Below are 23,990 nucleotides of genomic sequence, written 5' to 3'. Positions count from 1 at the left end.
TCAACCAGTGTAAGGAAAACAGAGGAATTATTGGAAAAATACCTGGGTATCTTAGGGAACTAAGACAGCAACTAGGGTGGCTTCACAAGGGACTAGACTCAGAGTCTGGAAGAGCCATCAAAAACCTATGTTCTCAGGCACCTGGGTGGCTCAGTTAGTTAAGCATTTGACTCTTGGTCTCAGCTCAGGTCTTAATCTCAGGGTTGTGAGTTCAGGCCCCATGTTGGGCTCCGCACTGGGCATGGAGACTACTTAAAAAACAAAAAAATCCTAAGCTGTCTCCCCCACTTTTGACTTTACCACATTCTGTCACTGGCCACCAGTTTTTACTATTTCAGCATGTATCTAGCCATCCAAAAATAAGTTCCATAAGGCCTATTTTATCTGATTTTCATGTAACTACACCACATCTTCTTGGTTAATAATGGCTGGTATTTCATTTTCATTCTTCTGCAACCCTTGCATGTCCTTAGGTTTTAAGTCCGTCTCTAGAAATAGTGTATATATCTACATTTTGTTGGATTTACACATATTATGATTATTTTACTTAGATCTGTTTCTGCCATCATAATTTATTATTTCAATTTTTGTTTGAAAGAGTTCACATTTCATTTTAATCCTTTTGTTTTCAATTAAAAGATTTGATATCCAGATATCCTCCCAGAGTGGGATATTACTGATACATTTTTCCTTTCTTTGGCCTTGTGTTTTTTTTGTTTTTTGGTTTTATTTTTCAGTGGCCTCTGTACCCAATGTGGGGTTAAGACTTATAACCCTGAGATCAAGAGTCATGTGCTCTACCAACTGACCTAGCCAGGTGCCACTTGGCCTTGGCTTTTTGAAAATAATACATATATCAAAGTATTTGGCCACCTTTTCTCTGTGTATCTCTTACAGCATCTTTTGGGTTTTTCTGTCCCTTTACTAAGAATCTCAACCAAAATAGTTTTTAAAGGGTTTGTGAGGCAAAAGTTTTAACTTTGTATGCCTCAGACCCATACCTTTCTCTATGAATGGCAGTTTTGTTGAATGTAAAACCTTAAGTTTACTTTCCTTTGAACTCACGACCGTGACATCATGAGTCATATGCTCTTCTGACTGAGCCAGCTAGGCACCCCCCACTTTTATATATTTTAATAGCTCTTGGCCCATTGGTTTGATATTTGTTCTGTTCGAATCTATAATCCACTGTTTGTTTTATGGTTATGTTCCTCAAATTCTTGTTACTTTGGTCTCTGAGGAGTCTTTTTTCATTGCAACTGTTACTGTTGCAGTACATCAGGGAATGTGAATCGGGGGAGGCTAGACCCCACTCTTTAACAGCTCACACGATCTCAGGAAGATGGGCCAGGCAGAGATCCCTAGCCACCTGAAAACGAGAGTTAAACACCTCATGTTTTGCAGAGCAGCTCTTCAGGTCACATCTTCCCCCTTGTCCCTCAGAGAAAAGGAGTATTAGTAGGAGGCACTTCCTTCCGAGATGGTTATTCCCTAACCTTGTGTGGAAAGTGAAGGCTGGGAAATCAGTTGTTTCTCACCTGTTTTTGTCCGTTCCTCACAGGCATAAGACTTGGTACTGCCCTTAATTACTCCTGAGGACATCTGAACCAGTAGTTTGAACCTCCCCCAGCGTGGGGGTAGGAGCTGATGCCCAAGGCACAGGGAGGAGCAAGAGCCAAATTAACAAAACCCCTTCTGTTTATTCTCCCACAACTGTGATGGACTGCCTTCTGGTCCAGGCCCAAACTATCCATTCCCACATGGACCAGGTTAAAACAGTCACCCCACCCCCACCTTTTCCAGTCCTCAGTCATCACCCCAAGGGTGACTCACTTTTTTTTTTCTTTCATTTTCCATATATGTTCCTCAGGGGCTGATCTTGGGGAAAAGAGCCAGAGAGAGATAGGAGTCAAACTAATTTAGCATCTTGGTCCCAAAATAGATTGCTGAGGTCACATTTCTGCACTTAAGCAAACAACTCTACTACTAGACCTTCTAGCTTCTCAATCCCAGTTATGAATTCCTGGGAGAAAGACTGACTGGCAGAGCTCGAATGACTTAGAATAGTGTTTAAAGAGTTTGTTATGCCCCAAGCCAATGACTCTTTTGGCTGTGTGGGTATGCCATGCTGCCTGCTCCAACACCTCCTTAGTTTATTTTCCTCTTTAAAATGAGACAGTCTTGGGGCACCTGTGTGGCTCAGTGGGTTATGTGTCGGCTCTTGGTTTCAGCTCAGGTCATGATCTCACAGTTCATGGGTTCGAGCCCCACATTGGTCTCTGTGCTGGCCATGTGGAGCATTCTCCCCCTGCTCTTCTCGCTGCCCCTCCCCTGCTCGTGCTTTTTCCATCTCTCAAAATAAATAAATACAAAACAAATTTTTTTAAATAAGACAGTCTCTTTGACTACTCAATGGGTAGCATGAAATATATCATAAAGATGAAGTAAAAATCTGATGCCTAAAATTGCAGCTGGTCCCACAGTTTATTTCAGGAGAGTTGGCTTCCAGCTATGTGTAGAAGATACTGTGTGAGTTATTCTCAGAAACATGTATTTGGGCAACACTGACAGAATTTTTTAAGGTTAAAACTATAAACAAAACAACGTATTTTGTTAAAATGGAGATTAAAATTTGAATAAATGGGAATGCAAGCTGGTGCAGCCACTCTGGAAAACAGTATGGAGGTTCCTCAAAAAACTAAAAATAGAACTACCCTATGACCCAGCAATTGCATTACTAGGCATTTATCCAAGGGATACAGGTGTGCTGTTTTGAAGGGACACATGCACCCCAATGTTTATAGCAGCACTATCAATAATAGCCAAAGTATGGAAAGAGCCCAAATGTCCATCAATGGACGAATGGATAAAGAAGATGTGGTATATATATACAATGGAGTATTACTTGGCAATGAAGAATGAAATCTTGCCATTTGCAACTATGTGGATGGAACTGGAGGGTATTATGCTAAATGAAATTAGTCAGAGAAAGACAAATATCATATGAGGACTTTAAGAGACAAAACAGATGAACACAAGGGAAGGGAAAGAAAAATAATATAAAAACAGGGAGGGGGACAAAGCATAAGAGACTCATAAATATGGAGAACAAATAGAGGGTTACTGGAGGGGTTGTGGGAGGGGGGATGGGCTAAATGGGTAAGGGGCACTAAGGAATCTACTCCTGAAATCATTGTTGCACTATATGCTAATTTGGATGTAAATTAAAAAAAATAAAAATAAAATAAAATAAAATTTGAATAAAAAATATTCTAAATGAACAAAATAAAAAATATTAAAAAAATTTTTAAAGTCTCTCTATAATGAAAATCATTTTATCTTACAGGTAAAATGAAAGGCCTGGCATTTATTCAAGATCCTGATGGCTACTGGATTGAAATTTTGAATCCTAACAAAATGACAACCATTATTTAGTTATGTGAGAATACTGCTTTGCGATTTCAGTGAAGACCTTGTGGGAGGTAAAAAGGAAATAGTGTTAATCAAGATATTCAGATAACAGAAACATCTAGGACTGAAGGATCATTGTCCCAATTCAAATTGTTCTGAAGTCCATTCCCCTTTTCTATTTCAGCTATGTGTTTCACCTAACTGTTCAGTCATTCTGGTTTTAAAGTAGTGCTTTGTCTTGAAGTGTCCTTGACTGTAGTTATATAACTTTACTTTTTTAGATAATAATTAGAACAGTTCCCTTCAGAGGCTGCATTTGGCTTCTGTTTCCTAAATATGAATATGACTTCTCTACAAGTCTGCCTTTGAATCCTCATTCTCAAAAAAAAAAAAAAAAATTGACAAGTTTTTGTTGTGGTTACCTTCTGGGGTTTCAGTTCCTCAGAAATAACTTCACAATGGAAAGTAAGGAACAGTGAACAAAAATGAAACTTCATGTATATTTCAAACAGTATTAGGTGTTTATTTTACAAAAGAGAAGGTAGTCTTGGGAGCAATTCAGAATCAGACTGACAAGGATGTTGATAGGAAAACTAATTTCTTCTTATTCATGAAGTACTTTCAAAGTTCAAGGACTAACCTCTTTATTTGGGGATGGGGAGGTAGATGGGAGTAATATTTACTGGGTATACAGACACTGGGCTAGACTGTCGCATACTGTATCTCATTTAAACCTCCCAGCTATCCTTCATCCTGAGAGAAAGCAAGCAGGCTAGACACGTAAATAACTTTAATGGAATTGAAGGCAATATAAATAGGCTCCAGTGCTTGAGCTCTGATGATCATTTTTAGTGTTTAGATTGTACCTCAAAAATTAGTGCCTCACAATACCTTCTCCACTCATCTCTGCTGTGCAAACCTCCAGTGAGCTTGAACGTTGTCCTCTCAGCTCTGGGCCCTGAGAACCACGGAGAGGGAAGAAAGGGTGGAGGAAGTCTGTAGCACACAACTGCTCTGGGGACACCTGCTTATTCCTGGGCAAGCAGCGCTTGTATTACTCGTGAAAAGCCCCTACCCCAAGGTCTTCCTGATGCCAAGTAATCATTTAGGGTAAATTATGTTCAGTGACAACATTACTTAGTTATCAGAGAGCAGCTCTATGGTCTTCCTTGCCATTGATATTTGGTGGATTTTAAGAAACCAAACTGATTTTGACAATCTCGTGGCCCAGAGAATAAGAACGTCCAATTTGTGGTTTACCTGACATTTTAGATTTTCCATAGGCTCCAGTGGAAGACCTTTGGGTAGGCTGTGCCAACTGTGCTAACATGGCTACAAGCACCTGACATTTCTTTTTTTGGATGGAATGGATTATGTGAGCAAGTCAAACAAATAGCAGGACTTACAGACTGAAATAAAGTACACTTTTAAATAAGACCATGTTTAATTTGTAAACTGTCCAGTTCTTTTTAAGAAAGCCTGCAGAAATTTGAAAGGGCTTACAGGCTCGCTCTGAACTTGGAATAGCTGTAAATCTGCATATCCTACAAAAGCAGATAGTGTATATAAGGGAGTGTGGGAAAGGTGGAAAGAGTAAATAAATAGGGATAAAGCAATGTGGGAGGAAAAGTACAAAAGAAGAAGGACCAACTATCAAAAGGTGACTTGTGGGAACCAACGAAGACCAATGTCACAGGTTAGGTACTAGAATTATCAAATGGGAGGGTGACTAGATTTACAAATCAGTCATTTAAACCTTGTTTCTATGGAAAGAAGCTTGCTCTACTTGCTGAGTAAAACTTGCCAAAAGACAGCCCTTGTGTATTCCTTAATTCATCTCTGTATGCATTGAGAAGATGTATGTTGGATCACCAGGTGAGGGATTGGGACAATTCAGTGATTTCCCAATTAACTTACCTAAAAGTGGTGATATGAAATAGTGATGTAGAGCACAGGTTTTCTTGTTTTCCACAATTGGACCACAAGACTGTGTAGCTGTCAATGTAAAATCAGTCTCATGTGAGTCCTTCACAGCTAAGCCTGGGACTCAGTTATAATACAGTGGTTTGAAGTAGGTGCTGATGGCTGACAGAGAATTACTGTAGCTTCCCTACATAGTATTCTGAGCAGGATGCTTACAGTGTGTATAAATACTCCTTAGCAACACAATTGCTTGTGAAGAGGGTTATATTAGTAAGGATGCTTGCTGCTGGCAATAAGAAGAGACCCAACACTATCAGATGTCAAGCACTTCAGAGGTTCTAAAAATGGGTTGATAGAGGGTTCAGAAATATCAAGATTGCTGGTTTCCTTCCACCCTTCCCAAACTGACATTCTCAGCATTTTCTTTCTGGGCTACTAATATTCATGATCAAAGGTGCATGCCTACCACGATTCCAGGTGTCCAGTATAATCCAACAATGTCCAGTAAAAGAAAATGACTTTCATTCCTCCTGTGTCTTTAATGACTTTAAAGCCTTTCCCAAAGTGCCTCAGCATTCCCCTCATGTCTTGACTACATCTGGATCACTTGCCTGTTTTTAATCACTGACAAAGGGAATGGCCTCTCTGGCTTAGATGGATCGTATTTACTTGCCCACCTGAGCATGGGCACTGGGTCAAAAATGAGACTTCCACAATGTGGAGGAACAAATAAGGGCTTCTGAGTAGCATAAACAGAAACTGCAACAGGGTGAAACTAAATGTTGAGGACCTGTAAGAAATCAGACATTTCCTGCCCTTGAAAAGCCTGGTCTGAGATTGTAGTTCTCAACCATATCAGACTTAGCAGACTCTTTTTATTATTACGTGGGAACACTTATAACATCGATCACACCCACTATCCTAAAATGAAATTCACATATAATTTACCTATATACACAATTCCAGAAATGGTCAGTCCAGTGACTCTATTGTAATATAAAGGAAAAGTGAAACCAATTTGTAATACAACATGAATTTTAACATACAAATGCCCAGATTCTACTACCCTAGAAAACAATGAAGTAGTCAGGTGCTTCCTCTTAGGTGTGAAAAAGTAAAACTGCTCACTCAAGTACTGTTAACCCTATTAGATATTTTATTATCTTTTTTCAGTTTATTTTTGAGAGAGAAAGCATGAGTTGGGGAGGGACAGAGAGAGGAGAGAGAGAATCCAAAGCAGGCTCCACTGTGTGTGCAGAGCCCAATGTGGGGCTCGAACCCACGAACCGTGAGATTATGACCCGAACTTAAGCAGCTGCTTAACCAAATGAGCCACCCAGGTGCCCAACACTATTAGATATTTTATAAAAAAATTTTTTTATTTTATTTATTTTTTTTAAATTTTTTTTTTCAACATTTATTTATTTTTGGGACAGAGAGAGACAGAGCATGAACGGCGGAGGGGCAGAGAGAGAGGGAGACACAGAATCGGAAACAGGCTCCAGGCTCTGAGCCATCAGCCCAGAGCCCGATGCGGGGCTCGAACTCACGGACTGTGAGATCGTGACCTGGCTGAAGTCGGACGCTTAACCGACTGTGCCACCCAGGCGCCCCTAAAAAATTTTTTTTTTAATGTTTATTTTTGACAGAGAGAGAGACAGAGCATGAGCAGGGGAGGGGCAGAGAGAGAGAGAGACACAGAATCAGAAGCAGGCTCCAGGCTCTGAGCTGTCAGCACAGAGCCCGATGTGGGGCTCGAACCCACAGACTGCGAGATCATGACCTGAGCCGAAGTCGGACGCTCAACCGACTGAGCCACCCAGGCGCCCCTGGATATTTTAAAATAAAGACCGAATTCATGATTTATAAAGAGCTGTAAGTTTACGTATGTATGTAATGAGGATAACAAGTATGTGTTATTGGCCAAAGAACATGAATAATGTTACTGTTAAAAATGTCATTTTCCAAAATGGTGATCAAATTCTTGCTGAAGTTTTGAATAAAAGAATAGTATTCCTTCTGTAGGTAGGAAAGTTTGTCCCTAGTGAATATTAAAATTATATAAGTAACAAATAAAATAGGAGTTCTAGGCTCAGATAGTAAAAAAGGTGGGTTTATAATTTTTTTATTGAAGTAATATTGCTATAGTGTGTAAGTTTAAGGTGCATATTTGATACATTTATATGTTGTAGTATGATTGCTAGAGCTAGCTAACTCCTCTATCATGTCACATAAATATTTCTTTTTTTGTGGTGGGAACCATTAAGATCTAGTCTCTTAGCCACTTTGAAGGTTATAATATAATAGTTGCCTATCAGCACTATCCTGTGCAGGACTTACCTACTGGTTGCAAATTTGTACTTTACATTTTTAGAAATTTTAGAATAGTTTTAGATTTAGAAATGTTGCAAAGATAGCACAGTTCCTATATACCCCATACCCAGTTTCCTTTATTTTTAAAATCTTACATTAGTATGGTACCTTTGTCACCACTAATGAACCGAAGTCTACACTTTATTCACATTTCCTTAGTTTTCAGCTACTTTTCTTTGTTACAGGATCCTATCCAGGATACCATATTACATATAGTTGTCGTGTCTCCTTAGACTCCGTAGGATGTGATAGCTTTTCACACTTTCCTTGTTTTTGAGAATTTTGATAGTTTTGAGGAGTGCTAACTAGTCAGAGTGTTTCTCAGTTGGAATTTTATTAATATGAATTTTTTCTCATAATGAAACTGGGATTATGGGTTTTTAGGAGAAAGCCTATAAAGTGTCCTCAGCACATCTGATCAAGGGTGCACATTATCAACACGATGTATCAATGTTGCTATTAATCTGATCACTTGGCTGAGGTAGCTTTTGTTGTTTCTTCACTGTGAAGTCAATTTCCATCCACCCTCTTTCCACTCTGTGCTCCATGGAAGGAAATCAATATGTGAAGGGAAAAGCAAGCTTTTTACCTGTATGAATACTCGGTGAGATTTTTCAAAGTTGTGCAGGCCTTTACAGGATGTCTCACAGCCCTATCCCTTGTCCAGTAAGAACCAGTTGTGAAACCCAACCGAAAATGCCCCACGAGTTTCCAAAACTACCCCTAGAGGTCAGTAATGCCCTGTGGAGAACCACTGGTCTAAGATCTAAAATCTAGTTTCTTTAAAGTGGAGTGTGAACTTAAAGCATTTACAAAGGAATCTGAGTTCAGAATCCATAGTTTCATGCTTTTCTCCTTATTCACATGTTTTTTTGCCTCTAATTCAGGAGCAAGTTATTTTAGCTGTCTTTGAGAGTTCTTCAGGATGTTCAGCTTTCCTTGTACATAAACTCATTTTATTGTTTTATATATTTCATTAAATTATATACTTATAACTACAAGAATAACTGTCTTGAACATGTGATCTGTCAGTGGACACGACCGACTTGATAAGCACACAACTCATCAGGTAAGTGGAAGTGTGCAGGTGTCCAAGAGAGTGACCAACTGCTTATAGTTATTCAGCCCGCCAGGGCATCAGTTCTTTACTGAGGAAATGGTAAGTCAAATCAAAGCAATAATCAGTGAAGTGGAGGGGCGCCTGGGTGGCGCAGTCGGTTAAGCGTCCAACTTCAGCCAGGTCACAATCTCGCGCTCCGTGAGTTCGAGCCCCGCATCAGGCTCTGGGCTGATGGCTCAGAGCCTGGAGCCTGTTTCCGATTCTGTGTCTCCTTCTCTCTCTGCCCCTCCCCCATTCATGCTCTGTCTCCCTCTGTCCCAAAAATAAATAAATGTTGAAAAAAAAATTAAAAAAAAAATCAGTGAAGTGGAAACTGGTTAAGAGAATTTTTACTGTAAATGCATCGATTTGAGTCCTATCAATATTAGCAAAGATGACAGGAGATTTTTTTTTTAAATGGCAATACCTAGGACTGCTATACTTGTAACGAAACAGGCACTTTCATAGACTTAATCCAAACTATTGACACATCAATTTTGCATTAGGTTTCAAGAGTCAGTAAAGACTTTAAAATGTTCAGATCCTGGGTGGCTCAGTCGGTTAAGCGTCCGACTTCGGCTCAGGTCATGTTCTCGTGGTTTGTGAGTTCAAGCCCTGCATCCGGCTCTGTGCTGACAGCTCACAGCCTAGAGCCTGCTTCAGATTCTGTGTCTCCTTCTCTCTCTCCCCTCCCCTGCTTATGTTCTGTCTCTCTGTCTCTTTCTCTCTCTCTCTCAAAAATAAACATTAAATTTTTTTTCTAAATGTTTGGATCCTTTTATCCAGTGTTATTGTGATATTCTGGGAGTTCTATTTCCTAGAAAATAATCAGTTTAGTTTTAAAATTATATCCTATTTATTGCTTCCATCATTATTCATAATAGCAAAAACTTAGAAACAACTTAACTGTCCAAAAATGGGGAAATAGTTAACTATCATAGCATCTTCATGTGAGAGAATATTATCTATTTCAACACATTGTGTTTTAAACAGACATTTAAAGATATAGAAAGATACTCATGAGATACACTAAATGAAAAAGCAATATGTGAACTTGTGTACATTACTTTCTTGATTTGGTTTTAAAAGAAAACAAGTACACAAAGAAATGACCAGAAGGAAATGTATCAAATTGTGATTATCCCTGGCTGCTGAGATTATCAGTGATTTTATTTCTGTCCTTATATTTTTCTGTATTTTCTAAATTCTCTAAAATAAGCAAGTATTGGGGCACCTGGGTGGCTCAGTCCGTTGAGCGTCTGACTTCGGCTCAGGTCACGATCTCACAGTTTGTGGGTTTGAGACCCACGTCAGGCTCTGTGCTGACAGCTCAGAGCCTGGAGCCTGCTTCAGATTCTGTGTCTCCTTCTCTCTCTGCCCCTCCCCCTCTCACGCTTTGTCTCATTCTTTCTCAAAAATAAATAAATGTAAAATAAAAAAAAATATTTTTAAAATAAGCATCATTTTTATAATCTGGAAAAGAATGAGAAATATTGTTTGATTTGCTAACATTTGATTTTTTTCACCTTTTGAATACAATGAGGTATTTTAACATGTTTTTGTCTGCTACTTAAACTTCTGTTCAGGATGGTGACATATTAAAAATTATGACATGCTTTTATAGTAAGTTATATTAAGTTAAAAAGACAACATTCTAGATGAGAAAGTTCAATTCAGTGACATTCAAAATTTCTTTTAACATTTAGAGAGAATGTTTAATTTTTTAAAAGTTGAAACAAGTGGGGCATCTGGGTGGCTCAGTCAGTTGGGCATCTGACTTTGGCTCAGATCATGATCTCATGGTTAATGAGTTTGAGCCCCTCATTGGGCTCTGTGCTGACAGCTCAGAGCTTGGAGCCTGCTTCTGATTCTATGTCTCCCTCTCTCTGTTTCTTCCTTGCTCGCACTCTGTCTCTCTCTCTCTCTCTCTCTCAAAAATAAATAAACATTAAAAAAAAAAAGTTGAAACAAGTGATAATCCATGAAGGAAGTTAGTAAGCATTGTATTTTTATCTATATTGTCTGCTCTTAGCTGACTGATTCTGTAAGAACTTTCTTTGTTTCTTATATTCATTTTTTATTTTATTTTATACTGTAGTCAAGGGGCACCTGGGTGGCTCAGTCAGTTAAGTGTGTGACTCTTGATTTCGGCTCAGGTCATGATCTCATGACTGGGATTGAGCCCTGTGGTAGGCTCTGCATGCTGAGCATAAATCCTGCTTGGGATTCTTTCTCTCCCTCTCTCTCTGCCCCTCCCACCCCCCATTCTCTCTCTTCTCTCTCTCAAAATAAAAAATAAACATAAAAAAATTTAAAAAACAAAACAAAAAACTGTAGTCCAAAATTGGACCTCAAGTCAATGGCACACTTTGAGCATGAATGTCACCTGTGTTTATTTGAGAAAGTGCTAGTCAATATATTTGGAGGACCAACATATTGTAATCATCTTACCAGTATATTGAACAGCCTCACTACTCCCAAGGGTGGTCCCTGTATCAGCAGCATCAGCATCACTGGAGGGCTAGTTAAAAATTAAGATCTTCAGGCTTCACTTGAGACCTACTGAATGAGCTTTATTTTCAAAGGATCTCCAGGCAATTAGTGTGCACAATAGTTTGAGAAGCACTGTTGTACAGACTCCTTTTTAAAGCCACTGATCTCAGAGAAGTATATTTCCAAAAATATGAATTTTTTCTCCCATTGTTATAAATATAGTAAAACACTCATTATTTGTAGCAATGAATATAAGGGATTCATATCTAATCTACAAACTCAGAGGTGTAAGAATATGAATTTTTATTCCTATTGCACATAGTTTAAAGGCCCCATTTTCTGAGGGGGTTAGGTAGAAAATGAATCTCAATAAATTCAGGATCTCTCCTGCTGCTGTTCTCTGAGGTAAAATCTTAAGTTCCTGTAATGTCTAGAAGGTTGGGGGAATGTGAGCATCTGATCTTCCACAGGAGAACCATTCTATTGGCATTTGCTAAAATGTCAAGTGTCCTGTTTGGTCCTTTGTTATAGATCTAATGCGGCTTGCTGTTAGTCCATCATTCATTCTTATTGCCGAGGCTCTTTCAGGTCTGTTCCCTCCCTTGTGATTTTATTCTGCTATTTCCATGTTATGTCAGCTATTTCCATTCCGCTATTTCCATGCTGTCAGGGAAATCTTTGGGGCTAAGGGTTCTCCTCTACAACATTTACCGAGGGAGCACTGGATGGTTCTGCAGCTCCTACGTCACAAGGGGATGTTTCCATGGGGAACCTAACTCATGAGGTTTATATATGGTCCTACCTATTAGATATCTCTCACACCATTTCTTCAGGGATCTTGCTGACGTCCAGGTTTCTACCTTGGAAGCCAAAAAAAGGGCCCTTTTCCATTCAGATCTGAAGATACTCTGTCTCAGGACTCTGATTTCCCTTTACCTTAACCCACAGGCGCAGAGGAAGGTACGGCCTCTTCTTGGGGATTCACCAGGTCTCAGAGCTCTCCCTCTTGACCTGTCTCCTCACAACTCACAGCATAAAGGCTTATATTTTTGAAAGTCACAGGCTTTTTTCCTTTTGTAACATTCCTAAGGCCTGTGTTCTAGCCGCCTGAGTGAAGAAGGGCCACGGGTCACAGAAATGTTGGGAGAAAAGTTAACGTTTTAAAACATCATGTCACATGAATAATAGGATATAAATCCTTGTAGGATTTATAAATCTCATATAAATCCTTAACAGATTTACATCCAATTATTATTTTATTATTGTAGTGTGCTCAGCATGACTGGGAGCACACAATCGATAATATTAAGTGTTTTCATAGAACCAGAAGGCTGGAAGTATAAGACAGGGATCCTGTTCTGTGAATGTTATAATTTGTGGAGGCAAACTGCACAAAACAACTACAGCACAACAGCAAAGCAAACTATCAGGAGTAAAGTAGGTTTAAAAGCAATAATAGCTATCCTACTTGGGGCTGTTAGTGGCAAGTTATAACACCTGAAGGACTTGTTAGAAGAATCCACCCTTAACTCAGTGTTCCCCGGATTTGGGAGCAAGAACCTCCAAACAAGCAGGGTCAAGATCTGTAGGGATAGGAAGCACAAATGCCCCAAGTGAATAGCCAAGCAATGGTGGCAGGCAGGGGCTGCTTACAGTTCTATCCACTGGTTCCTGAACCCATATAATGCCTATTGGGTGTACAATACTAATAATGATACTTGCTTGAGGGTATATGATGTGCCCTGGCAGATGGCGTCTCATCATTGCAGGCTTATATCTCCAAGTGGACACCTCAGCTACACCTTCAGAAGAGCTTCTCATCACACTCTCATACCAGCAGCTTCTTATCTCTCCATATCAAATTTGAACTGGCTCAGGCATCCACATGCCACTTAAGTAGGAAGTTCAGAACCACTCTGTTGGTGCAGTACGTGATAGATCTAGTAAGTTCTGTGGCCATGTGTCCACTGCTACACCTCTTTTGCTGTAAAATGGACCCTTTGGCTGCCATCACCATGAGAAAAATATGCTCCAGGCAGCCACTGCCCTTCTAGCCTAGAGCCCAGCATGGGATTCATGGAGCAGAGACATCCCAGGTGTCCGAGAGCCTGAAACAGAGTGACCTTAGCTGATCTGCACAAGCAAGAAATAAGTGCTTATTGTATGCTACTGAGATTTTTGTGACTGCTTGTTACACAGAATTTTTCTGACAATAACTGGCACACTTCTTTATCATTATCCCCCAAATTTCTTAGTTTATCTTGTTTTATTTTCTAATTTCTTAAGTGGAATGATTACTTATGAATACTACTTTAAAATCTGAAAAGTGCATTTAAAAAGATTAGTTTTTCCTGATGATACAAGCAAATGGAAAGATGTTCCATGTTCATGGATTGGAAAAACACTGTTAAAATGCCAATGCTACCCAAAGCAATCCAGAGATTTAATGGAATCCCTATCAAAATATCAACAGCATTTTACACAGAACTAGAACAAATAATCCTAAAATTTGTATGGAACAAGAGACGCCAAGTAGTGAAAGCAGGCTTAAAAAAGAACAAAACTGGAGGCATTAGAATCCCAGATCAAGATATACCACAAAGCTGTAGTAATAAAAACAGTATGGTACTAGCACAAAAATAACACATAGATCAACAGAACAGAGAGCCCAGAAATAAACCCATGATAATATGGTCAATTAATCTATGACAAACGAGGCAAGAATATGCAATGGGAAAAAGAATGTTCAACAAATGGTATTGGGGAAAATGGAGAGCTACATGCAAAAGAATGAAACTGGACCACTTTCTTACACCATACACAAAAATAAGCTCAAAATGAATCAAGGACCTAAATGTGAGACTTGAAACCATAAAAATCCAGCACAGGCAGCACAGGCAGTAGTTTCTCTGACATGAAGTATAGCAACATTTTTCTAGATATGTCTCCTGAAGCAAGGGAAACAAAAGCAAAAATAAACTGTTGGGACTACATCAAAATAAAAAGCTTCTGCAAAGGAAACAGTCAACAAAGTAAAAGATAACCTACTGAATAGAAGATACTTTGCAAATGACCTATCTGGCAAAGGGTTAGTAGCCAAAATATATACTTATACAACTCAACACCCAAAAAAACCAAATAATCCAATTAAAAAATGAGCAGAAGACATGGACATTTTTCCAAAGACATACAGATGGCCAACAGACACATGAAAACATGTTCAACAACACTAATGAGGGAAATGCAAATCAAAACCACAATAAGATGTCATCTCACACCTGTCAGAACGGCTAAAATAAAAAACACAAGAAAACAGGTTTTGGCGAGGATGTGGAGAAAGGGGAACCCTCTTGCACTGTTGGTGGGAATGCAAACTGGTGCAGCCACTGTGGAAAACTATGGGGTTTCCTCAAAAAATTAAATATAGAATTACCCTATGATCCAGTTATTCCACTACTGGGTATTTGCCCAAAGAATATGGAAACACAAATTTGAAAAGATATATGCACCCCTATGTCTACTGCAGCATTATTTACACTAGCCGAATTACAGAAGCAGCCTGTGTCCATTGATAGATGAATGGATAAAGAAGATGTGATATATATGTGTGTGTATATATATCTGTATATATCTCTATATATGTGTATACACACACACACATATAGTGAAAGATTACTCAGCTATAGAAAGAATGAAATCTTGCCATATGCAACAATGTAGATAGTATGATGCTAAGTGACATAAATCAGGGAAAGACAAATACCATGTGAGTTCGTTCATGTGGAATTTAAAAAACAAATGAACAAAGAAAAAAAGAGAAAAACCAGAAAACAGACTCTAAACTACAGAGAACAAACTGGTCAGCAGAGAGATGGGTGGGGGATGGATGAAATAGGTGAAGGGGGATTAAGAGTGCACTTAACGATGAGCACTGAGTAATGTATAGTTGTCCAATCACTATATTGTACACCTGAAAGTAACTTAACACTGTATGGTATCTAAAGTGGAATTAAAAAAAAAAATAAAGAGGTAATTGTTAAAATGAAAATTAAAAAAATAAAAATACTAGTTTTTCCTTTTTCTCAGAACTGTTTTGGTCACATAGTACAGCTTTTGATGTTAGATGTCATTTACTGCATTGTGGCTAGTGAATGAGAACTGTATCAGTTCTTCCTTTTGAAATTTACTATAATTTTCTTTGTGAACAAACATGCTTGACACTCGCGAACAGTATGTATCTTCTGTTATGGGCTACTAAGTTCTATTTACAACTGCTAGATCAAAGTCACTGAGAATTTAAGTAACCTCCACAGCCACTGCTATCTCCTCCCCCTCCTCCTTCCTCTTTTTCTTCTTCCCCCTCCTCTTCCTCTTATTTGTCTACTTGGTGCATTGAATTCTGAGAAACACATATTAAAGTCCCCTAAGTAAATTTTTGAAAAGTTTTTGCCTTAGTTTGCTACTATAGTATTTGATACATAAAGATTTATAACAGATCTTCACTTCTTGGGCTTTTATTATACAAAATATCCTTTCTTTCTCTGTGTAATGCTGTTGATTTTGAATTGCATTATATGTGAACTTAATATTGCCACCTCTGCTTTTTGTTTGCATTTAGCTGAAAGTTTTGCTCTTCTTTCTCCCTTTTAAAGTTTGTCTACTTTATTATCTTTAGCTAGCCAAAGTATACAGAAAAAAAGTGAAAAGTTGCCCTCTCCTCCTCCAAACAGTTATCTTGAAGAAATTTACATTAAAAAGTTGGTGTATACCTGTCCTTCAACACCATTCTCTAAGTCCATAAAAGTAAGTATAAATGTGTTGCAGTTGGCTGAATAATGGCTCCCTGAAATAACCAGGTCCTAATCTCTGGGGCCCATGAGTGGTACGTTATATGGAAAAATGGTCATTGTATATGTGGCTAAATTGGGGATCTTGAGATGAGGAGGTTATCCTGGATTATCTGGGTGGGCCCTAAATGCAATCATAAGTGTCCTTGTAAGAAAGAGTCAGAGGGATATTTGACACAGAAGAGAACAAGACAATCTGACAGTGACAGTAGAGATTGGAGTGATGTGGCAACAAGCCAAAGAAAAGACAAGGGACAGACACGGCTCCAATGACTCTGAAGAGAACATGAAAATTAAAGATATTTATAATAATCTTTGATATGTCTTTAGACACATAATGGGTATACAATGCTCCATTAACTCTCAAGGTATGAATATAGTTCCAGCACTCTTATCTCTCCTAACCAAATTAAAAAAAAATTTTTTTTTGTCTATTTATTTTTGAGAGACAGAGAGAGAGACAAAGCATGAGGAGGGGAGGGGCAGAGAGAGACACACACACACAGAACCCGAGGCAGGCTCCAGGCTCCGAGCTGTCAGCACAGAGCCCACTGCTGGGCTTGAACCCACAAACCATGAGATCATGATCCAGATTGAAGTCAGACACTCAACTGACTGAGCCACCCACGTGCCCTGCTCCTAATCAAATTTAAATTGGCTTAAGCACCCAGATGTCATTTAGGTAGGAAATACAGAATCCCTCCATTGGGCTATTCCCATTGACCCTAAATTTATTTTTCTCAATGAAATATGCATACCTTCTGTATCAAATCATCTGGAGGTATTGTTAAGAAAGACTCTCACAATATCCATTAATCAGAATCTCTTAGGAGTGTCTGGGTGGCTCAGTCGGTTATGCATCCAACTCTTGGTTTCGGCCCAGGTCATGATCTAACAGTTCGTGAGTTTCAGCCTCACATTGGGCTCCACGCTGACAGCACGGAGTCTGCTTGGGATTCTCTCTCTCCCTCTCCCTCTCTTTCTGCCCCCCCTCTGCTCCCTCTCTTTATCTCTTTCAAAATAAATAAACTTAAAAAAATTTTTTTTAAAAATCTTTGGCAGTGGGACACGACATGCCCCAGATCACTCTTTTTTTGTTTATTTTTGAGAGGGAGAGTGAGCAAGAGAGAGGAGAGAGCAAGGGAGGGGCAGAGTGAGAGACAGACCCAGAATGTGAAGCAGGCTCCAGGCTTTGAGCTGTCAGCACAGAGCCTGGGGCTCGAACTCGTGAACCACGAGATCATGAGCTGAGCTGAAGTTGGATGCTTAACTGACTGAGCCACCCAGATGCCCTGTCCCAGGTCATTCTTACATACACTTAACACATGACCTTTCTTAATTCCTATAAGAAATTCCTATGAGACTTTTATTTTTTTTTTTTTAATTTTTTTTTTTTTCAACATTTATTTATTTTTGGGACAGAGAGAGACAGAGCATGAACGGGGGAGGGGCAGAGAGAGAGGGAGTCACAGAATCGGAAACAGGCTCCAGGCTCTGAGCCATCAGCCCAGAGCGCGACGCGGGGCTCAAACTCACGGACCGCGAGATCGTGACCTGGCTGAAGTCGGACGCTTAACCGACTGCGCCACCCAGGCGCCCCCCTATGAGACTTTTAGACTGGCACTCTCCAATAGAATTTCGTACAATGATAGAAGTGTTCTACACATGCACTGTCCAGCCTATAGCCACATGTGGTTATTGAGCCCTTGCAATGTGACTAGTATTACTGAGGAACCAAATTTCTAATTTAATTAAATGTAAAAGGTTACATGTGGCTAGAGGCTACCATATTGGACAGCGCAGTTTTAGGCTATTAGTCCTTTAGGCACCCTCTGTGCCTGGTACATGGTAACCTGTGAATAAAAACTGAAACAGGAAACAGGTCTGCGCTATTTCAATTTTTTGAGGTTCCTGGTATATTAAGAAATGACAAAACAGGATTACAAAATCTGTGGTATACTGTAACTGTTTACCTTACACTCTTTGTTTTTCTTCTGATGAGGAATTTTAAGATCTCCTCTCTAAGCAATTTTCACATATGCAATACCATATTACTAACTACAGCCACCATGCTGTATATTCCATCTCCATGGCTTATTTTATAAGAAGTTTGTGCCTTCTGACTCCCTTCATCCATTTCATCCACTCTCCATCCTCTGCCTCTGGTAACTACAAATCCGTTCTCTGTACGTTTGAGCTTGGTTTTGTTGTTGTTATTGTTTTAGATTCCACATTTAAGTTAGATCATATGGTGTTTGTTTTTCTGTCTGACTTATTTCATTTAGTATAATGCCCTCAAGGCTCATCCAAGTTATTGCAAATGGCAAGATTTCATTCTTTTTTATGGTCAAATAATATCTATTGTTCATATATACCACATTATCCTTATCCATTCATCTGTTGGACACTTTATTTCCGTATCTGGGTTGTTTTAAAGAATAGTTCAATGAGCATGGGAGCACATATATGTTTTTATATTAGTGTTTTTGTTTTCTTCAGATATATACCCAGAAGTGGAATTGCTGGATCATATGGTAGTTCCATTTTTAATCTTTTGAGGAAGCTCCATACTGTTTTCCACAGTGGCTGCCCTGACTTACATTCCTGCCAACAGTGCATAAGTGTTCCCTTTTCTCCACATCCTCACCAACACTTGTTATTTCTTAACTTACACTTTCAAAGCCTTATTGTCCTATTCTCAGGATAATTACAAGATTAAAATATTACATCATAGACACATTATTGTCTGATAACAACGCCTAATTGTTATGGGGTATTCAATTGCCTTTCTACCTTTAAATTAACCAACATAAAAGATGTATTAAGACAATGATGAATTCTGCTTCAAGATTTTCCATGTACCTTCAGTTAAAGCATATATGTGCAAATACATACATCAGTGAATACAAATCAGATCACTAATACATGGTAGAAAGGAATTTAAACCAAGAATATGATTTAGATTAGATTACAAAAATTCTGGCTTACTAAAAGAATATACTGAGAGGTTCTGAGAAATTGGTTGGTTGGAGAACTAGGGATTTGAAGTTTCCTACTTATGTTTGCCAATCATTACTTTATCTACCTCTATCAGAAGGAAAAAGCAAAATTAAAAGAATGACATGGTAAAGATTTGCAATGACATTAAAACTTCTTTGAAAATAATTTGTATTCCTAGCTTTATTTAGCTGAAGTGAAACTCTAGAGACCTTATAAACAAGACATTGTTATCAGCATGGAAGACACTTAAGTTTCAACTCCTGCTTGAAGGGTAAGTGGCTACCTTTAAGGTAGTCATCATTAAATGTTTATCATTCATTTCTCTACATTTTCCCACAATCAATTGAGGTGGCTAGTGCAATTACACATAGCATGTGGAAAGTGATAAATAAGTCTGAGCAATAGAAAACCCAAATTTAAGTAGGTTAGGACCAGGAAACAAATTAGAATGCAGATAGGCAGGCCACAGGTTCCTATTCAGGCACTAAAGCTGAACTGAAACTTGACTCAGAGCTTCATCATGGCCAAAGTGAAAAGGGAAACACATCCAATTATATAATCTACTTGTCTGTAAGGAAGACATATTCAGTTATTTAAGGATAGCCAAGCATTTCATGACACTTGGCTCTGAAAAAAAATTCTCTCATGGGATTTTCCATGAGAAACATAAAATGACTGAATGCACAAAAACTCTACAGTAAACGCACTAGTGGGCTCTGTGGAGCTGTCTCTTCTAGAATCCCTTAATGTATGCTGAAGACACAATATTCAAAAACAAGTCATTAAAAGGCTCCTGGTAGGGGGCGAGGAAGGTTTATGTGTGTATGAGCTCAGGATAATACAATCAGGTATGTAATTTTCTAATGAACCAGCTAATATTCTGTAGTTGACTGAAGGCTAATTCATATTTAGAATTCAGTAATGCAAATAGCAGATTGTTGACAGCCTTTTGTGAAGAATAAGTCCCAATGAGATTCTCACCTACATAGAAACACTTCTCTCTACAAAGTGGTGAACAGAGTGACAAACTGGAGGGAACCCAGGATTTTCCTTTAAAGACAACTCTTCAAAAATAAGAAAAATTAGTAAGTATTTAAGTCCATAAAGTTCTACCCAATTGAGCAGAGGGTCTGCTGTTTTGTTTGTTTTGTTTCGACAAAATTCATGTTAGTTACCAATACTTAGAGATCAATAGATTTCAAGTCTGGCAACCCTGGATGCTCCTATCATGACTTGGCAACAATCTGTTGTGTGAAGAGTACAGCGCTCACTCATCCCTGAGGCATTTGAATGCCCTGTTGGAAAATGAAGATTTGGATTGAAAAATCTTCAAAGAAGAAATTATCAGTTGTTCACGTTGGCTATAGAAAAATCTGAATGCTCTCCTGAAATGAATGACTTTTAGCGAAGTGATTATCCAGTAAATCTACCTGCAGGAATTACTTGTAAAATATACCCTTAAATAAAGAAATGAATCTGGTGTTAAGTTACTGGATCGAAGCCAATTAAACTTGAGAACATGTATCAAAATAATACTTTTAATTTTAGGACAGGTGATCTTTATCCATTCTTTCAGCCAATGGTAAACCACAAAATCAACTGCATATTAAAGATCATTACAATAAAATATCAGCATTAAGGAAGATAATCAACTTCCTATCTCTAAAGCAAGGTAGCATACGTCAAAAGAATCCATGGTAGATTGAAAGTGGTTTCAAATTACTTAGCTACAGGTTAAAAACAAGGAGGGCCACAACTTGCTTCTACTTGAAATATCTTCTGATATATCTGAACACAAATTCTATTCATCTGGACTTACAAGAAATGCAGAAATCCTGGTTTCCTAGGAACTAGGATTCTGTATGGAACTCATGGAATTTAACCTGAAACTAGTTCTTGTCCACAGAGCAAAGTCTGAGAAATCATTTGATGAAAGCATGCTTTTATTTGCTTTTTTAAATTTGTAATTATAAATGTACACTGTCAAAAATTTGTAAAATAAAGAAGAGTTTAGATTATTTTTCCCCCAACTTTTAGTTTGAAAAATTTCAAACCAACAGAATACAGATATGCAGGCCAACGCAGTTACTAAAGCTGAGGCACAAATTTACTTGGAACTTCTAGGCAAAGTGAAAGGAGACAACAGCCAGTTATATAATTCACATTGCCTATACAGAGAAAACATATCAGTTACTCAAGTATAGCCAAGTGTTTCCTGACATCTGGCCTGAGAAAAAATTCTCTTGTGTTCATTTAATAAGGAATACAAAGCAATATCACAAACAACATTCCTATAGTAACTGCATTGATGAGTTCTGGAAACTATATCGTCTAGAATTCCTCCATGTTAGCAGGGGGTGCTTGTTATAAAAGCAGCAGCCTGGAGGTTAAAAGCATGGACTCTAGACCCTCACTGCCTAGGGCTGAATCCTGGCCCCATCAGTTATTAATTGTGTGAAAATCAGGAAAAATATTTCCTGATTTATAGTATTGTGATTAATATCACAAATATCAAAGAGCTGTTATGAGGCTCAAGTGGGCTAATGCCTATTATGTACTTAAAACAGGACCTGGCACAGAGCAAGCATCATCGTAATTACAGTAAATGCTAAAATAAAGGTATGCACATGATGTAATAGTACAGAGGAAGGGCACTTAAACCAAGAGCCTGAGGGAAGATTTCCTGGAAGGAAGATGCCTGTGCTGGGTCCAAATCTTAGTGTACTACTTAACTGTTGTTAGTATGACCTTGATCAGATTACTTAAACTTTGTATCCTGACCTGCTATAACAGAGATATAATGTCAGTTGTTGATACAATAAAGCTGATGTTTGCAAAATTAAATGAGATAATACACGAGAATTAGATGAGCAAATGTAATAGAGCATGGAAATATAACAAATAGCTGTTTCTTCTGGGATTTGGTAGAAAAGTAAAAAAATTCTTCTTGCATTCAACTATTATGTATGTCCATTTTTTCCAGTTAAACAGTGTTCTTAGCTGGGAAGTAGCTGTACATGAATAATCTTTCAGATCACAACAAAACTACCTAAATGGAATGTTAAATGATCAGCATTGGATTAGCAGAGCTCTCATTTTTTTTAATCACCATGGGAAATGTCTTGGTACAGTTACATCCACCTTTGAGGTATGCTGTGCCTATCTGAGGGAGTAGGTAAATACCTTAATTTCAATTAGACAAAATCAGTTACTCCCTTATCTGTATCACTTTATACATACTCCATGTCACTTCATACAGATTTCTACTACAGCACATAGTGTACTGTGTTACAGTTAAGAGTTCATTCAATTTGTACCTTGCTTTGTTTTAAAAAGAACTACAGCAATTAGTTATATCGTTATGTGTTTATCTCCCTTCCAAAATTGTGAGCTTCTCAGATAACTGGGTCATGTCCACCTGGAGAGAAGCTAGTATATAAATATACTAACACTCAATGTTTGGTGAAATAATCTAAGTAGGATTTGAAGTGTGCTGTTACAAGCAAATGAGTCTAATATAAAGTTGGGGGGGATTATCTAGGAATTTATGTGAAAATCATAGGCTCAGCCTGATCTCTCCTTCGGCACAGGAGATAACCAAAGCCTGGAAGAGTTAAGTAATTTGCCCAAGGTTATCCAGCTAGTTAACTGCCAGAACCAAGCAAGACTAGAGTCTCAAACTCCCATCAACCAGTCCGAAGGCCAATCCACTATATTCACCTGCCTTTCAGACCCCAGTCATTTGATGTCTATATCCACTACTTTACTAAAGCCATTATTATTGGTCACCAATCCCTTTTATGTTGCTAAATCTAGTCAGTGCTCTTCAGCCATTGATATACTTAACCTGTTTGTAATCTCTGACTCTGATGACCCCATCTCCATCTGGCGATTCCTTCCAACCTTGGCTTTTGAGGCATTATGCTCACCTAGCTCTTTTATCTCTCTGGCCATTGTTCCTCAGACTTCTTTGTGGGCTTCTGTTCATCTGTCACTCCCCTTTATTTATTTTTTATTTATTTATTTATTTATTTATTTATTTATTTATTTATTTATTTATATTAAATATAATTTATTGTCAAATTGGTTTCCATACAACACCCAGTGCTCATCCCAACAAGTGCCCTCCTCAATGCCCATCACCCACTTTCCCCTCTCCCCCACCCCCCATTGTCACTTCCCTTTAAAGTCAGTGCTTCCTGGGACTGTATTCCTTGGTCCTTTTTATTGTTTCTTCTAGATTTTCTCCTGATTGATCTCATCCATGCCTAGGACTTAAATTACCAATTACAAGTTAATGTCCTCTAAATCTATTTTATTTTGACTCAGCTTCTCTCCTCATTCATAGATCTGTGTAATTCAACTGCTTATTGGATGTTTTCCTCCGGATATGGAGGTTCCCTCCATCAAGTCACAGTTACAACGCAGCAGTCTTTGAGGGAACCTGAGAAACTTGCACCCTTCTTTTTCAGATAAAGGAGAATGTGGCAGAAGACCAACCATCATCTTTACTACCCACTATTAGTTTCCTATTCCTGTTGTAACAAATACCACAAACTTAGTAAAGAACACAAATTTACTACCTTAGAGTTCTGGAGATCAGAACTCCTCTAAAATCGAGGTATCGGCAGAGCTGCGTTCTTTCTGCGTTCTAAGGAAGAATCCATTCCCTTGCCTTTTCCGGCTTGCAGAGCGGTCTGCATTCCTTGGCTCCATCTTCAGTGCGAGCAGTGCAGAGTCTTCAAATCTCTCTTTCTCTCTGACCTTGGTTTCCTTCATCATATCTCTATCCCTGATTCTGACCTTCCTGCCTCAAAGCCCAGCCAGATAATCGAAGATAATCT

At 38.5% G+C, this 23,990-nt stretch overlaps 1 protein-coding gene across 1 annotated transcript in view; it reads left to right on the top strand.

Moving 5' to 3' along the window:
• GLO1 (glyoxalase I) overlaps positions 1–4,846 on the top strand; it is a 37,664-nt gene extending 32,818 nt beyond the window's left edge. The window contains exon 6 of the mRNA XM_047859722.1: positions 3,347–4,846. Within this exon, the coding sequence (XP_047715678.1) occupies positions 3,347–3,435 (89 nt within the window). The 3' untranslated portion in view covers positions 3,436–4,846. The remainder of the gene's footprint in view (positions 1–3,346) is intronic.
• The last annotated feature ends 19,144 nt before the right edge of the window (positions 4,847–23,990 follow it).

The sequence above is a fragment of the Prionailurus viverrinus genome, chromosome B2, assembly GCF_022837055.1.
Source record: "Prionailurus viverrinus isolate Anna chromosome B2, UM_Priviv_1.0, whole genome shotgun sequence".
Classification (NCBI taxonomy): domain Eukaryota; kingdom Metazoa; phylum Chordata; class Mammalia; order Carnivora; family Felidae; genus Prionailurus; species Prionailurus viverrinus.
Note: the sequence above shows the minus strand (reverse complement) of the source record. Positions and strands in the feature narration are given on the sequence as shown.